The sequence below is a fragment of the Diachasma alloeum genome, unplaced genomic scaffold (genome assembly GCF_001412515.2).
Source record: "Diachasma alloeum isolate Michigan unplaced genomic scaffold, Dall2.0 Dall_scaffold_00354, whole genome shotgun sequence".
In the NCBI taxonomy this organism is placed as follows: domain Eukaryota; kingdom Metazoa; phylum Arthropoda; class Insecta; order Hymenoptera; family Braconidae; genus Diachasma; species Diachasma alloeum.
This window is the reverse complement of record NW_021680493.1, coordinates 779,882-796,172: the sequence shown is the minus strand read 5'-3', so window position 1 is coordinate 796,172 and position 16,291 is coordinate 779,882. Positions and strand designations below refer to the sequence as shown.

Below are 16,291 nucleotides of genomic sequence, written 5' to 3'. Positions count from 1 at the left end.
TTCCCCTGGAGGCCACCAGGGGAGGGGTGTCATGCTCTATCAACACGAACCAATGAGAAACCGACCAACTCCCCTTCTCTCAATTTCAGTCCAACGAAAACACTATTAGAAACAATCTGCTCCAAAAATCGTATTTAGTCGCCCATTTGTTGAATAAAAACCGAAATTATAACAATAAATCACCCACAGTTGTGAGGACTGAGTGCTGAGATCAATAATTGTTGATAACTCATCAAATTATGAGAAAGTGTTGGGCAATTTACTGAAAATTCCACATAAACCTAACCTGCCAGTATTGTCACTTCAACGGTAAATAATTGTTTATCATCTACATCCTAAACCACTCTCTAGTTACTCAGTTACTATCTTCAATAATGTTTTTTCCTCTTCATACTCGAGCACACGACGAGAATTTGGAAGCAGGAAAAAAAATATTCGGTGCTTGACAAATTGAAATCAGTCGACTAGAACACGAGTTATGTGAAAACAAAAAATAGAAAAAGAAAAAAGTCATATTTATTTATTTTAGGGTAGGATGGGGTAAAATGGACACTTGAATTTTTTAATAATATTCATAACTCAGAAACAGATTTATCAATTGCGCACAGTCGAAGCTCATCACAAAGAGGAATCATTGTTCTTTCTACTGAAAAATAAAATTGTTCCATTTCATGAACAATTCAACAAGTCATGAACATTTAAAAAAAAACAAGTGTCCATTTTACCCCACCCTCCCTTATCTCTTTATTTATTTATTTGATTAAAATACGTCTCCAACATCCGAAGCCAATAATAGGATGGAAAATATACAGAGATAAATATCCATGGCAAAATAACTAAATTAAAAGTAGTATTCACATATGAGATCAGCAGATCCAAAATGGCATTTGATTTCATATCTTCCATAGGGGCTATAGAAAAAGTTTGAAAAAAATCAGGACAAAAATCAATAAAAACTCGTGAAAATTCCCAACATTTCATGTTTATTACTAATATCAATTTCTATTTCCCCACAGAGATTTCTTACAATCATTTCATCATCTTTATTAGAAACTCACGAAAAATTGATACATTTGTTTTTTTTTAAATGGTGATAACTCATCATTTTCTCGACGAAATCAACTGTTACACATAATAGACTCTTCGTTTTTTGGCACATTTTATGTTGTGCACCAAGACCTCAATTTATTCCTCAGATATGAATATTGAAAAAAAAAACAAAATTCAATAGTATCCTCAAAGTGAAAACTTTTCAGAAAAACAACGAAAATTCCTGATAACTATCATTATTGATCACATTCATTTCAGTTGTGATAAATTCCAATTTTATTAAATTCTTATCAGATAAACAATGGCCTCGGCGGCAATATCTCCCACTGAGGACGACGAGCTGACCCTTCCACGCGCCTCTATCAACAAAATGATCAAAGAGATCCTCCCCCACGTCCGAGTGGCCAACGAATCTCGCGAGCTGATTCTCAACTGCTGCACCGAGTTCATCCATTTGATTTCATCTGAAGCAAATGAAATATGCAATCAGCAGCAGAAGAAGACGATAAATGCTGAGCACGTGCTGCAGGCACTCGAGAAATTGGGATTTGGGGATTACAGTGCTGAGGCTGAAATTGTCTTGAGGGATTGTAAGGCTGTGGCAGCTAAGAGGAGACGGCAGAGCACTCGTCTCGAGAATCTTGGGATACCTGAGGAGGAATTGTTGAGGCAACAGCAGGAGTTGTTTGCCAAGGCGAGGGAGGAGCAGGCTGTCGCTGAGCAACAGCAGTGGCAGCAGTTGCAGGCTGTTGCTCAGATGGCTTCGATGCAGCAGGTTGATAGCGAGCAGGAGGATTATTCGTAGGACTGAGGAGAATTCATCATAATTTCTGGAGCCATCCACGTGATGACAGACAATTAATTGTTGCCAACTCAACAAACCTACGCCGGGGGATTTTCGTCTCAATTTTTTCTGAAACGATGGCGATTAGACTAAAATTTTGAAAAATTGACAATTGAGAAATATGCATAATTGAGGGGATTATGATTTTTTGAACATTGCTAGTTTCTGCCCGAAAAGCAATTTTTTTCAAGCTACCAAATCGCCCTTTGGCATACTCAAAGAACGTGAAGAACCCTTCAACATAACATTATCTTCTAGTCGGCATTTTTTCATTGAAAAATTGAGACAACAATCCCCAGCATCAGCGGAAAAAAAGGTTTTGATTGGTGATGAATTGATAACTGTTAAACCAGCTTGGAAATATTTAGGATGAAAATGTCAAGAGATTTTTCGTGAATGAATAGATTTTGTACGGAATAAACTCCTGACATTTAAGAAACAACTGATTCAATATTGATTCGTATTCATTGTAAACCATCTTGTGGAGACATATCACGTACAAAATGACAGGAAACTTTCGAAATCTCTGGTCATTTTCACTCAAAAGTAATAATGCCACAGCAGCCACGACCGTGATAAACCCTGTTTTCATGGCTCAGTAATTACGATAAATTTGTGAATAGAATATTTAACTTCGGTTCAATTACGATTAATTGTAGTTTAGATTTTTATCAATTCGAGTTATGTACAATTAATTGTGAATGTACCTGTTTTTTCCGTTATCTCTGCTGATTCGATAGGAAAAACTAAGGCATCAGTCTCCCGTATTCTAGGGACAAGTGGCTCTTTTTCAAACCTTCAATTACTTTTGATACATAGTGATACCTGAAAAGGGAATTGATTTGTAGTTTAGAGAATGAAACAGAGTGTCAATAAACTTGATTAATATTATTATATATTCTGGTGATTTTTTTTAATTTACCAATTCTTCTCGGTTAGAGTGCCTGGGGTCATGGGATGGCGAGATATTCCGTGGATTTTAAATCGCAGTTTTTCTATCAAGTTCTTGTAACTCTCGTGGAACGTCGGGGTTTCTTGAATCATTGAAATTTCCATTATTTCCATTAATGCAAATTTTTTAAAAATAAATTGGCGGACATATCCTCTAAATTTAGACTGAGGAAAAAAGGTTCTAGTTTCCAGTAAAAATGGTTCAGTAGCGAAGTGGTAAAACGGTACAAGTCAATTTGGACTATTGACCAATTTCCATGAATATCTCGGAATCTAAGGGAGATAGCAAAATTTTTGTTATAACCTTTTTTGTAGAGCCGATTGAGAGCTACAACAAATGTTATGGCGAAAATTTCGCTATCTCCTTTAGATTCGGAAATATTCCTCAAAAACTCAACTGGGAGATGAGTCGACTAAAACCGTTTTCACATTTTCTCAAAAAAACAGAACATTTTCAAAGGATTGCTTCAGAGGAAAATATCAGAAGCTGTTTTTCGCAAATGACGACTTTCCCTACGAAAATGGCTTTTTGGAGAATTCCTCTCAACCTTTCTTCCTCTTTGCTCCGAAGTCATCCACTTTAATAGAGGGATTATTGTCGATAAATACCTTCAGATGTAATTGAAGGGATTAGGAACAGATTCAATTGTCCTTCAGTGGAACAAGTGCTCATGTCCAGCCCACTGTGAATCTGAAGTCTGGAGCTCGAGAAAACTTTGCTATAAAAATTCTGAAACCAAAAACAATTATTGATTTTCATCATTGCTCAAAAATCTCATCATTCATTCAGAAAATTTTACAAAGAGCTCGTGTAGCTTATTCTTCATTATTTAAATAATTTTTTAAGGGGAGACCGCAGTGAAATTTGAAAGTTGCAGGGGGTTGTCTCTATCATACAGGTGATTTTAGTACTTATATTTTGTCCTCAAAAAATGAAGAAAAATTGATTTTCCATTTTCTCCAATGATGGCAGATTGCTGTGCAGGCATAAAATCTTTAAAAACAGCAGAGTTCTCAAACAAGGTTAATTTATGTCACAAAATTGTTTGTTAAAAATGATCAAAAAAAGGATTTTTTGTGTCAAACAGGCAAAGCGTGCGTCGAGATTGAAAATTTTTATCGCAAAAATAGATTTAGTCCTTTCAAAAAAAAAATATTCTCTGTGCTAGTAAGAAATGTAATTTCTAGCACTACCCCTTCATTATACAATGAAAATGAAAAAAATAAAAACCCGATTTTTTCTCATTCTTTGAGTATCAAAAAATGAATACTAAAATCAACATGGTAGGGACAATCCCCTGTAACTTTCAAATTTCACCGCAATCTCCCCTTAAAGCGATAGGATAAATTATTACTGAAACTTTCACGTAAATAATTGAATTCTGTCAGAAAAAAAATCATTTAATGTTCTGCCCTAAATTCATTACCTTCATGGTTTCAACAGTTCTAGGCTGGAAATCATATAACTCTGCCTTATTATGAAGAAATAAAATATGTGGATAATATTCAACGTAATCCTGGTCTAGATTCGACGTTGACGGGAGCTTCAGCATCTCGGCAGTCTGCAGAAATCTATTCCACAAAATTTTTCTCAATTTTCAATAAAAAAATTGAAATTATAATAAAATTCAAGGCATTTACCTCACTAAATTTGGGTCCACGAACCAATCTTGTACAAAAATGATGACATGGCACACAGAGTACAAAAATGCCATGAACTGAAGAGACTGAAGTTCCAGGTTGTACTCAGTACTACCGAAATCAGTAGAGTTTTTCTTCTGCTCGAAAGAAGAAGCAGTTGCATCCATGACAGCACAAGAGAGAATAGGCTGAGTGTCTAAATAAATGACTCGATTTTTAGTGACGTAAAAGTCTATTCCAGAGGTGCAATTCGAGCCACTTTCATGGTGAGACTGACTTTGCGCTGCAAAGATGTCAGATCTGCAAGAAAAAATATCACATTTACATAATTCCCATCCATTCTGGATGATTATTTACACGTCAGATAATCTTACCCATAATTAGACGTCAGCAGAGATAAAATAGTTGATTTTCCAACTCCTTGGCCCCCTGCGACCCCCACAACCAGAAAATCCTGTTGATCGTGTAAATAATCCAGTGCATTCTCACACAATTGCATATTTTCGTCCATGAATTTCATGCATCCTGTCATTTCTTGAGGTGAATGGAGCAATATTCTAGCTGCAGAAAGAATCAAAGGATGAGGGATATTTATCTGTTTAAAAAAAATTCAATTTTTTCATGTTCGAGTAAAGAAATCAGTTGAGTGAAATTGTTCATTGGAAATTGAAGAAAGGCCTCTTGTTGTTTACAAAATAAGTTGCACAAGATTTTCAAAACCATTTTCCTTCAGAGTTATAACAAAGAACATGCCAATTAATTGATAAATTAATGAAGAGAATCTCACGTTCTGGTGCTTTGCAGATGGTGGCCTGCACCGTCTCCCCCTCTTTTTTACTAGATAAACAAAAAATGAATAATTCAAGAAAAATCAATTCATGTGAAATCGTGAATTACTCAAATTGCCTTTTTACCTGGTTCCATTCTTCTGACTTGGCGATACAGCTCTACTCTCACCCTCTCTAGTTTTTAAAATGAATGTAGGACGATCGACAACTTTAATCTGACCTCGTCCATCGTTATCCTTCTGCTCCTGATCCTTTGGAATCATCGTACCCGATTTTTTAGAGGTCATTTTGCTTACTGAATTATTACTTCAATTAGACGTGGGATGATAAACCTCTCATCTACGGATGAACTTACAGATTGGAGTGAAGAATAGGTTATAAACTCTCTAGTCGTATTTTTATTGACATTGGAGCAACCATGGACGATGTTTGTCGATTAATCTAAATATATCGATTTTTCATAACCAACAGCGATGTTTTTCATTCGATGTTTTCAACCGCCGATTAATCGATTTTCGATTTTTTTTCCACACATCAATTTTTCTGACCAAGCTATGCTTCATTATTTGTCGAATAAGAATGTTGATTACAGCTAACGTCCAGCCACGGACAATATTCAATATATTTTTTTCACTTAATCAAAAACCCAGTTTTGAGATATAAAATTTAGCTGTTAGCAGTACCTATCATTGAAACGTCAGTTCCTCGGGTTGTATTTTTTAAATATATATTTTTTTCAATAAAAACGAGAACAATAAATTTTCATTTGTTTTTTTCTCCTTGTATTATAAAAAAACATCGATTTTTCAAATAATCGATATATTTTTCAGAAAACTCGATTCACAACATCGATTCTTCGATAATTGATATTTTTTAAAACATCGCCCATTTCTCTGGCGCCCAATAGAAACCCGGGAAACTTCCACAATGCTCCAATCGACGTCATATGTTATACATTCCGGATGTGCTGCTACTGTTTACTTCTCAACGATTGAAAACAACAATCTCCAGATTAATAAAACAATCAAAACAAGCAATTCTACTGGCAATGAAGAATATAGATGTGTATCCTTTCGAAAAAATTGAGAAACTCTCATTGATTCCTTTGATCGACTGATTCATAACCTTAACTGTGCAACAGGAGTATTTCAGTGCCATTCCCAACTGGTAGAGAAGCAGAAATTGCCTACAAGGTACTGAATGTTGACAGTGAGCCCAGAAGGAGCGGAGTTGAAAAAGTCTTAGGCGTTGATGGAAACGTTCTAAATGCGTAAGTGCAATCCAATGGAATTAGAGGGTGGGGCAATATGGACATCTGGGGAAAATAGACACTCAAAAAATTTGCGACAATTTTTTTTTTCAAAATCCTAATTTTTGAAAATTGTTTCATTACGTAATATGGAGACCTGATAAATCCGTATAGGATCGACTAAAATGGACACTTTTGACTTTTTTCAAATGTTAATGACCGGTTGAAATATCGATGAAATTTAATTTTTTTTTTTTAATACAAGGAACAATTTTTCCTTTGTGATAAGCCTAAACTGAGCTCAATTGATAAATTTGTTTGAGTTGTGAATAATTTAAAAAAAGTCTAAAGTGTGCATCTTACCCCACCCTCCCCAATCAAGAAAATTTTCAACTGACATTTTCCAACAGTCGGAACAGTAGATTTGTTCCAATTCCACTCATTATTCATTCAACCCATGAGTAGAATTCAATATGCATTTCATGTAAATAGACTCCATTGTCTGTAATAAATCACTTTGTCGAGAAAATACCGTATCGATGTTGAGTATGCGATCAATTACAGAAAATTCACCGGAGAAGAGGCACGAAAAGTCAGAGTAGGTCTCACGTCATTCTTCGACAGTTTAACGCTGGTAACTCAGACGATGAGTGAATTCGGACCCCCAGAGCCCGTCTACAGCCACTACCACTGATGAATAATGAATAACAATTGATGAAATCCAACAATAATTAATTATCGAGTTCATGAGACACCAAAGGATGTCTGAGCACACACCAGCACCCTACAGACCTCGTTCTGTCTACGGCTATGCATTGTACATCGGCTCGAACATGTTATTCTTCCTGTACCTAGTGTGGGGAGTGGTCCCCGAGAATTTCCTCCACGAGAAACTGGGCCTAACATATTGGCCACTAAAATACTGGGCAGTGGCTATTCCCATCTGGGCACTGACTGCAATAGCAATTTTCGCCTTCATCATTTACCCCGGCATCAACATGCTAATGACCCCGGATATCGATGACATTAGAACTATAAAGGATCAGTACTCTCTCGTACAGAGTGAGCACATACCTGGAGGCATTCCACCAGTCTCTGATGTACCTATTACTGATGTTTGTAGACGATTGTATTTGAGGGAGAGAGGAATTAATAAAGAGCATTGAATTGATACTAAAGCATTGAACTAATAAATACAGTAGAGCCTTCGCATAAGATACCTTAGGGTCAGTAGGAGAGTGGAATTCCGGGAATTCTCGCTTGTTGCGCTCGAATTCAATGAAATTTTCATTTTTACTGAATGAATATCGATAACTAATTAATTTATTTGTTTAATGTTTTGAATTTTCATCGCCCGCGTTCCCTTTTCTCTCTAAACATAAGCCCGTGTGATAGAATGGCAGCTGATGTTGGGGGGTTGTTGGTGGACTCGAGAATAATCACAGACGAAAAATTACGATTTTTCGATGGGAAAAGTGATGTGACTCTCCCTTAAGGTCGTTAGACCCTCACGATCACTTCGTTCGCCCCTGCCGTTTGATCCTTATAACTACTCTCTTGCCGTTGAAAAATCACTGTATCGTATACCGAGGTATCTTAAACGAAGCCTCTACTGTATACAGCATTGATACTAAGCATTAAATTGATACGAAAAACATAAACGTATACGTCATGGGGGTAAAAAAGAAAACCATTCAAATTGATAAAATGATAATCCAATGACCAACAATTAATAGTTTTCATCTAGAAAAAATTATCAATGGGTAATTAGAAAATGATGATTCTATAATAAAATCAATTGATCTTTTTTGTAAAGAATTAAATTCTTTGTTAAAAACGTCTTTTTATAAATTTTTCGAAACCTCATCCTTCTAAGACATTTGCAATGTTATGAATGAATTTTCCATCGAATCCTGGGAATAAATTTCAATTCGTGAATGAACAATCCAAATAATTACCACATTCAAAAAATCAATTACAATCATTTTATGCTTTTATAATATATATATACATAACACAACAGTCATACTGGTAATTTACGAATAAGTTCCTTGGTTTTTTATATTATTTTCTCACAAGTAATTCTAAATTATACAAAGATTTAATCTTGATAGTGTAGTATATGATTAATTAATTCTTCAATATTTTTTTCATTAATTATTTCGTTTATTTTTATAATTTCATCATCTAGATTTAGAGATTTTCGTTACAGACTCTGTGTATGCCAAAAAAATTATTTGTTGAGACTTTTTTGCGCCAGTAGTTCTCTCAGTAGTTATTTATATCATTATATATAACTATCTGGTATTAGTTAAGCTCTTAAATTGAATGTCTCTTCTAGAATTCAGTGAACTCATGAAGTAAAAAAAATATAATTATTGAAAAAATAGGGGAGCACGAGAAGAAATTAATCAATTATTGGGGGGATTCTAAGTTAAATTAGGAGGAAAGCTGCAATTGTCAGTGGAAAAGCCATCGACTTTTTCATTCAATTGAGTCATTAAATCGATTCGATACATAATCACAATAATTTACGCCCCAGAACGTAATTAATCAATCTAAATTTTAACCCACTCATCACCGAGATAATTACACGATTAACAAAAATTTAAAAAACTGAATTATTAGTTGTAGTATTATCTCGATGATCAATAATGTCGGAAAAAGTGTCAACAGTTTTTTTTACACTTTCTGACCAAAAACTGTCTTTTCACTTTACTCAATAAATCTAAAAATTTCATAAGCATTTATGAAGTAATTCTGAATCCCCCAGTCAGCTAAAGTTATATCTGCCGGATATTTCACAATTTCATCTGACACTAGTGGATTGAGAATGAGATGTCAAAAGAATTTCTTTGTGGATCGTAGAAATGTCCTACAACAAATCCTCTCGACATTTACCCCTAGGCCGACTAGTTTCACAGATATTGACAGAGTGATCTGAATGATGAAGAAAAAAAGTTACCCAATCTCCTAATTTCATTCAGGCACATAATCGACCGGAAAATATAAAAAATTATTCGTTCACTTACAAACTACGTGCCATCGGCAATTGTGCCGCTTTTTAATATGAGCTTCACTCCTCAAGCAATTTCTCTCATTCATTAAAAAATGAATTTTAATAATGAGCATCCTTCAACCACGATTTTAAGCGAGAACAAAATAAAAAAATTTTATACCTCATATTATTTTTTTTCCTCTACGCTATTTGATGCACTATGAAACAGAATGAATCAGAAACATTCCCGAACGTGTGCCCCCATTGTTCCCGAGCTTCTTCATTACGCCCATGGTACTTCTTTTTTTCATCGATTTTTAATATATATTGATTTGTGGTGTGAAGTTGCAATGGGGATTAGCGAACGCCACCCTTTGAGTGAGCTATAAGCCACTGGAGGGTGATGTCAATGTTGTCCTTCTCTTTGCATGAAATACTGTAACAGCAGATTTCACGATCTTGGATTGCTGAGAGATTCCTGTGGAAATTAGAGTTTTAGATTATTTTTTTGAAGTTCTCGCTGATCATTTCATTATCCGCGGGATGAGAAGGTTTTTGAGGGAATGAATCAATTTTTACAGGATGAAAGAGCATTTTGATAAAGATTAATTAGAGTTAAATGATTCAATTGACATTTTATCTCAAACTTCACATTATAGATTTTTGTCAGTTGACCAATTATCTCATGAACAATCAAATTTAACTGCAATTATTATTATAAATGTATGATTATTATTAATTGTCATTTTACAGAATGACAATAAGAAAAATGAATTGTTCCTTTCATTTTCGCTCACATTCCTTGAAATAATTTTCGATGTCATTAACCTTTTGAAAAAATATTCCCATCATTTTCTCAACATTACTCCTCAACAATGCAACAATATTACCACAAGCCGTAACACATGAAAATTTTACATTTAGATTCATCAAATGGAATGATGCTTAAACAGTATGAAAATGAGTATAAAATTCCATATCAGTGTTATAAAGATGAATTAGACGAAAGTTAAATGATTCAATTGACATCTGCTCTCAATTTTCACATTTTAGGAGATCTTTGTCAGTTGACCAATTATCTCATGAACAATCAAATTCAGCTGAAATTATTATTATTAATTTTCTGGTTCATCTTCATTGTCAAATATCCAAAATGATTCCAAGATATGCTGTGGAAAATGAAAGCAATATTCATCTAATTGTCGTTTTACAGAATGACAGTAAGCAAAATGAATTGTTCCTTTTATTTTCTCTCACATCCCTTTGAATAATTTTCGATGTTATTAACTTTTTGAGAAAATATTCTGATACTTTTTCTCTACATTGCTTAAATTCATCAAATGAAAGTCGTCAAGGAACTTTTTTTGTAATTGAGTCAATTTTTATCAAAAGAGTTCTTTCGATCATTTCTCCTCGTATAACTCATCACCGAGATGATGGAAAATCGAATGATTCCACTTACATCCTATCTATGAGTCCATTTTCATCCAGAGCATGTGGTAAATCCCTCTTATTCCCGAGCACTAAAACGGGTATGCCTGACAACTGTGGCTTGTCCAACAAATTGTGCAGCTCATTGCGACTAGCTTCGATTTTCTCTGAATCAGCAGCATCAACCATGTACACAATGGCATTGACACCTCTGCAGTATCTTTCCCACATGGATCGGAATCTCGGTTGACCACCAATGTCCCATACTTTGATAGTGACGTTTCCTTTCGTTATCTTACGCATATTGAAGCCTACTGTGGGGATCATGTCCTCACTGAACTGTCCAGACTGAAAAAGAATCATCAGAACAATGATCAATAATCATCGAGAAGAATCAGTCTATTATAGTATCGAACGACCGAATAGGGTTTGGATTGTGTAATAAAGTGGCGAAAAGTAACAGCGAAATTATTTTAGGAATATACAATTATCTTTTACAGTTTGGCACAGACCACACTGTAAATTCAACCATTTTCAATCATGAAATTTGTCAATTGAATTGCGTGGGAAAAATGTGAAAAAATTATGAACTTTCAGCGTCATTCAAATTACATTTTACGCGAAATTAGTATTCTTTTGAACATTCGTTGCTTATAGATAAATAATTGAAATTATTTCCACTTTCGGAAACCTTTCAACTCAAAGTGATCAAAATTTTTTTAACCCAAAACACATTGATCTTTATCATCGCTTCCTGGAGATTAACGTCCTTTGATTTGTAAAAATATCGACAACTTTCAGCAGGAAATTTGTTAAAAAATTTGGAAAATTCACGACATTCTGTTACCCATCAACCCTCGATCACCCACGCTCGGCCGTCAGTTTTAGTTTTATTCGAAATGCCATACTGTTATTCGAAATTTCGTCAGTTACAAGCAAGTCACCTGACATTTCCTGTTCAAACCTCCACTCCGGAAATAACTGACCAAAAAAAATCGAAAAATGCTCCAAACTGAGACCACGAAAAAGCGTAAAATCTCCAAAATTGAAGAAAAAAAAATTCCGTTTTCTCGCCTACCCTCGAATTCCTCCCACGAGAATTTCCAAAGATCCACCCTTTCACCACCCCCGGAGTTACCTTACACGTACTATGCGGTCTAACCCCCTGGGACAAAATGCCGCTGCAAAACTCTCCCTCGTCCCTCTCCCAGCGCTTTACCGGCCCAATCCCCCTCGATAAATTACCAAAATCACAGAGAAAACAACGATTAATGAACAAAAACAGCAACCATACCGCAATGACATTAACGAAAGTAGTTTTTCCACTGTACTGTAGGCCAACGAGTGTCAACTCCATCTCCTCCTTCCAAAAAAGTGACTTGAACCAGTCAAGAATTCTGTTGATCAACGCCAACATATTGTCGCCTTTTCACTAACAAATTGTAAAAAAAAATATATCCACGAACTGTATTAAATTAAAAAATATAAATGATTATATCGTTGCGGGAGAACCACCGGACTCGACGTTTTTGACATGTAGTCATCGACTAGGCACCAAGCACGTCCCCCTCAAATCCACCGATACATGGAAACTAAACTTCTCTTTTTCTCTTCGGCTCCACCTACACTCGCTTCGTAAAAATCTCACCAATAAATGGCCCTCTAAAATAGCTCCGAAAAAACGTCAACGACACTCCACTTCATTCTCCGGCGTCGACAATTAATTCACCTGCAATAATGATTCATAATCAATGGAAAAAGACGAAGAAAAATTCCATTGGCTGATATATCAGAACGAAAGTTCTGATTATTAAGTTCAGATGGATGCACTTGGTCAGTTGCGAGGGTGAAAAATGAAAACAAATAGATGAATGACAGCCGGTGGAATCTGCAGGCACTGCTAATGAAAACTAGATAAACTGATCAAGGAAAAACTCACCCCGGGAAACAAATTTTACAAACTTTTACAAATAAATTAGAAAATGCATCCCGCATTTTTCATAATTAAAGAGCGAAAATTTGAGACCATATTCAAAACACTATTACTAAAACAAAAATGTTGGGGATTTTTGTTAAGTTGATTTTTCGATTAAAAAAAATCGATTCTCCACTTTTGAGTGGCAAGAGACAATTGTTTTTTTTATTAAAAAAATAACACCTTAAAAATAAACCTGAAATACCCTTATTTTATTTCTCGAATTTACCCCAAAATTCTGAAGCCTCCCAAACCTTGCCTCGTCCACCTGAAGACGTCGCCACTCTCCGAACCTCAAAACACCCGTAAAAAGAATTTAAAAAAATGACAACAGCGTCTTCACCCCATCAGTATCTGCATCCTACTGTTGAAGCCCATTAAATTAATAACCAAATCCAGTGGTGCCCCCCCCCCCCCCAAAAAAAACGAAAATTGATACCTAAAACTGAAAAATATTTTCAGAGCCCCTAAACTCGCAGTACTCCGACGATGAAGTGACACCTGAGTTTAACCTCTCCACGAAGATGTCCTACAACAAGAAGGTGTCGTACTTTTACAACCCTGACGTGGGTAATTTCCACTACGGTCCGGGCCACCCGATGAAGCCCCACAGGCTGTCAGTGATCCACTCCCTGGTCCTCAACTACGGACTCCACAAGAAGATGCAGATCTACCGTCCCTACCGTGCCAGTACCCACGACATGTGTCGCTTTCACTCAGACGAATACGTCGATTTTCTCCAGCGAGTGACCCCCCAGAATCTCCAGGGCTACACCAAATACCTGAGTCACTTCAACGTCGGAGACGATTGTCCAGTGTTCGAGGGCCTCTTCGACTTCTGCTCGATGTACACCGGAGCCTCGCTGGAGGGTGCAACGAAGCTGAACAACAACTGCTGTGATATCGCCATCAACTGGAGTGGAGGACTGCATCATGCAAAGAAGTTCGAGGCCTCTGGCTTCTGCTACATCAACGACATCGTTATAGCCATTCTGGAGCTCCTGAAGTACCACGCGAGGGTCTTGTACATTGACATTGATGTGCACCATGGGGATGGGGTGCAGGAGGCGTTCTATTTGACGGACAGGGTCATGACTGTGTCGTTCCACAAGTATGGAAACTACTTTTTCCCCGGGACTGGGGACATGTACGAGATTGGGGCGGAGAGCGGGAGGTATTACTCGGTGAATGTACCCCTGAAAGAGGGCATTGATGATGCCAGCTATGTGCAGGTGAGTATGGGGTGTAATCTGCACCGGAGATAGGCACAAATGATATTTTTCATTATGCTAGGGGAGGGTGGGGTAAAATGGACACTTGACCGTTTTAAAAATATGCATAACTCATACATGTGTTTATCAATTCAGCTCGGGGATAGCCAAATTTGTAATATTTTACTGCGGTTACTTTTGCAGCCCTTAATTAGATAACACTCCTGAAATTTTTTGAACACCTAAGTATCATCAATTCAAATATTCAAACTTTCAACTATTTTATCAATGAATAATTTGAGGTAGGAAGAATGACGATTACTTGTTCAATCGAAAATCCCCTTTTAAGAAATTTGAATTATTCACTAGTAGTAAATTTACACTAACCCAAAAAAACGGGTTTTTACAGTTTCATATTAACAAATTTTAAATATATCATTATTCGTAACAAATCAGATTATTAATATTATATTATTTATTATATTATACTACCAAATCCTTGTGATATTACGGAAATTTAATATTGATGGGGATCCCTGATTGAGCTCAGTCTAGGTCTATTTCCAGTCTATTTCAAGGATAATTTTTCTGCCTATTTTCCATGAATTGCACAAATTTTTATTTTAAACAAAACGAAATTAGCTGTGCAGAAGTCAAATTTCGAAAAACTAATTCATAATTATTATTGCCGACATTTCTTCAAAAATTCTGAAAAAAAATAAACCTCTGTAGCTCACCAATGGAAGGCCCTAAATAAAACAATTAATTTTTTTGCACTAATTGTTCGTCTTCAGACACATATAATCGATCTTAATGTATGAGAAATCTCTTTTAAAGCTCATAATAGTCTCCCTTTAACCATTGATATGGCAACGAAATATTAATAATGGAAATTATTTTCCCGCCGATCTCTGATCTGTGCACTCAATAATTATTCCTTATTATCCAATGTTGCAGGTATTCAAACCAGTAATTTCACACGTGATGGAGTTTTTCCAGCCTACGGCAATAGTCCTCCAGTGTGGAGCAGACTCCCTGGCGAACGATCGACTCGGTTGCTTCAGTCTCAGCACGAAAGGCCACGGGGAGTGTGTGAAATTCGTACGAGACCTAAACGTCCCCTTATTGACGGTCGGAGGAGGTGGCTACACCCTGAGGAACGTCGCAAGATGCTGGACCTATGAGACGTCTCTCCTCCTCGACGAGCAAATCAGCAATGAACTTCCCTACACAGAGTACCTCGAGTACTTCGCCCCTGACTTCACCCTCCACCCTGAGGTCGTCACCAGGCAGGACAACGCCAACAGCAAACAGTATCTCGAGGCCATCACCAGGCATGTCTACGATAATCTCAAGATGGTTCAGCATTCTCCATCTGTGCAGATGCAGGATGTACCTTGTGACGCTCTACCACCTGATGGAGACAGACAGCCTGAGCCTGATCCCGATTCGAGGCACAATACTCAGGACACTGATAAAATCACTGAGCCTGCTAATGAGTACTACGGAGGGGACAAGGATCAGGATAAAATGGATGTTTCTGAGTCGTGATTTTGAAGGGTTCACCTCAATTCTGTGGCTGAGCGATCGATCAAGATAAGTTGAGGATTCTCACGTATGAAAAAATCGTATAGAAATTTTCCATAGGATTTTCGTATATGACATTTGGGTATTTCTATACGGATATTTTTTACACAAATTATTTTGATACGATTCCTATAGGTTTGATCCTATACGACCTACTGCCACATGTGTGGAAACTTTTCTCATGGAGTTGCGACATTTCTCTACGTTTTTCTCTGGAGCGTTTAGACATCCTTCGTAGGAATACAAAAATTTATGTAAAAATTTATGTACAGAAATAATTCGTATAGAAATATCCGAATATCATGTACGGAAATCCTACAGAATTTCTATACGATTTTTTCATACGTGCTGCCTTTCGAAAAGTGGTGAGACGAAATAAGCCAATTTCAGTTTAACATCAATTCAGATTTAGATGTTCTAAGCATGTCTCCAGCGGTAAGGAATAGTGAGAATTTTTTCAGGGGCGTTAGGGTGAGGTAAGCAACTTTCCTTCAAAAATCGAAATTCGTTAGCCAAAATGTTTTGGTATGACTTCAGGGACTTCAGTCTCTTCTACTACAACCAAA

General features: G+C 36.4%; 6 protein-coding genes across 6 annotated transcripts; 4 read left to right on the top strand and 2 right to left on the bottom strand.

Annotated features, from left to right (window-relative positions):
• Positions 1-89: 89 nt before the first annotated feature.
• Positions 90-2,790, top strand: LOC107041078 (protein Dr1). Its single transcript, XM_015261457.1, has 2 exons — positions 90-309; positions 1,345-2,790. Exon 2 carries the CDS (start codon positions 1,352-1,354, stop codon positions 1,853-1,855), a length of 504 nt encoding a protein of 167 aa, XP_015116943.1. The 5' UTR covers positions 90-309; positions 1,345-1,351; the 3' UTR covers positions 1,856-2,790.
• On the bottom strand, positions 967-5,721 carry LOC107041077 (protein SMG9). The gene is made up of 9 exons (XM_015261454.1): positions 5,401-5,721; positions 5,274-5,323; positions 4,861-5,047; positions 4,487-4,786; positions 4,273-4,417; positions 3,455-3,575; positions 2,817-2,928; positions 2,602-2,719; positions 967-1,514 (listed from the first exon to the last, which is right to left on the bottom strand). Exons 1-8 carry the CDS (start codon positions 5,559-5,561, stop codon positions 2,641-2,643), a joined length of 1,155 nt encoding a protein of 384 aa, XP_015116940.1. The 5' UTR covers positions 5,562-5,721; the 3' UTR covers positions 967-1,514; positions 2,602-2,640.
• A 471-nt stretch (positions 5,722-6,192) lies between these two features.
• Positions 6,193-7,232, top strand: LOC107041047 (EKC/KEOPS complex subunit LAGE3). Its single transcript, XM_015261405.2, has 3 exons — positions 6,193-6,339; positions 6,416-6,544; positions 7,088-7,232. Exons 1-3 carry the CDS (start codon positions 6,221-6,223, stop codon positions 7,215-7,217), a joined length of 378 nt encoding a protein of 125 aa, XP_015116891.1. The 5' UTR covers positions 6,193-6,220; the 3' UTR covers positions 7,218-7,232.
• A 22-nt stretch (positions 7,233-7,254) lies between these two features.
• Positions 7,255-7,701, top strand: LOC107041046 (phosphatidylinositol N-acetylglucosaminyltransferase subunit P-like). The gene has a single exon (XM_015261404.2). It carries the CDS (start codon positions 7,270-7,272, stop codon positions 7,687-7,689), a length of 420 nt encoding a protein of 139 aa, XP_015116890.1. The 5' UTR covers positions 7,255-7,269; the 3' UTR covers positions 7,690-7,701.
• A 793-nt stretch (positions 7,702-8,494) lies between these two features.
• On the bottom strand, positions 8,495-12,717 carry LOC107041031 (ADP-ribosylation factor-like protein 8B-A). The gene is made up of 3 exons (XM_015261388.1): positions 12,247-12,717; positions 10,984-11,300; positions 8,495-9,999 (listed from the first exon to the last, which is right to left on the bottom strand). Exons 1-3 carry the CDS (start codon positions 12,367-12,369, stop codon positions 9,879-9,881), a joined length of 561 nt encoding a protein of 186 aa, XP_015116874.1. The 5' UTR covers positions 12,370-12,717; the 3' UTR covers positions 8,495-9,878.
• A 509-nt stretch (positions 12,718-13,226) lies between these two features.
• LOC107041034 (histone deacetylase 3) lies at positions 13,227-15,972 on the top strand. The gene is made up of 2 exons (XM_015261391.1): positions 13,227-14,159; positions 15,096-15,972. Exons 1-2 carry the CDS (start codon positions 13,452-13,454, stop codon positions 15,687-15,689), a joined length of 1,302 nt encoding a protein of 433 aa, XP_015116877.1. The 5' UTR covers positions 13,227-13,451; the 3' UTR covers positions 15,690-15,972.
• Positions 15,973-16,291: the final 319 nt, after the last annotated feature.

Coding starts and splice junctions, on each gene's coding strand:
- LOC107041078 (XM_015261457.1), top strand. CDS start 1,352: ATGGCCTCGGCGGCAATATCTCCCACTGAGGACGACGAGCTGACCCTT.
- LOC107041077 (XM_015261454.1), bottom strand. CDS start 5,561: ATGACCTCTAAAAAATCGGGTACGATGATTCCAAAGGATCAGGAGCAG. Junction 5,324..5,400: donor AGTCAGAAGAATGGAACCAG/GTAAAAAGGCAA, acceptor TTGTTTATCTAG/TAAAAAAGAGGGGGAGACGG. Junction 4,418..4,486: donor GTGGACCCAAATTTAGTGAG/GTAAATGCCTTG, acceptor TTTGTGGAATAG/ATTTCTGCAGACTGCCGAGA.
- LOC107041047 (XM_015261405.2), top strand. CDS start 6,221: ATGTTATACATTCCGGATGTGCTGCTACTGTTTACTTCTCAACGATTG. Junction 6,340..6,415: donor GCAATGAAGAATATAGATGT/GTATCCTTTCGA, acceptor ACTGTGCAACAG/GAGTATTTCAGTGCCATTCC. Junction 6,545..7,087: donor GATGGAAACGTTCTAAATGC/GTAAGTGCAATC, acceptor GATCAATTACAG/AAAATTCACCGGAGAAGAGG.
- LOC107041046 (XM_015261404.2), top strand. CDS start 7,270: ATGAGACACCAAAGGATGTCTGAGCACACACCAGCACCCTACAGACCT.
- LOC107041031 (XM_015261388.1), bottom strand. CDS start 12,369: ATGTTGGCGTTGATCAACAGAATTCTTGACTGGTTCAAGTCACTTTTT. Junction 11,301..12,246: donor CTTTCGTTAATGTCATTGCG/GTATGGTTGCTG, acceptor ATTCTTTTTCAG/TCTGGACAGTTCAGTGAGGA. Junction 10,000..10,983: donor AATGGACTCATAGATAGGAT/GTAAGTGGAATC, acceptor TAATTTCCACAG/GAATCTCTCAGCAATCCAAG.
- LOC107041034 (XM_015261391.1), top strand. CDS start 13,452: ATGTCCTACAACAAGAAGGTGTCGTACTTTTACAACCCTGACGTGGGT. Junction 14,160..15,095: donor ATGATGCCAGCTATGTGCAG/GTGAGTATGGGG, acceptor CCAATGTTGCAG/GTATTCAAACCAGTAATTTC.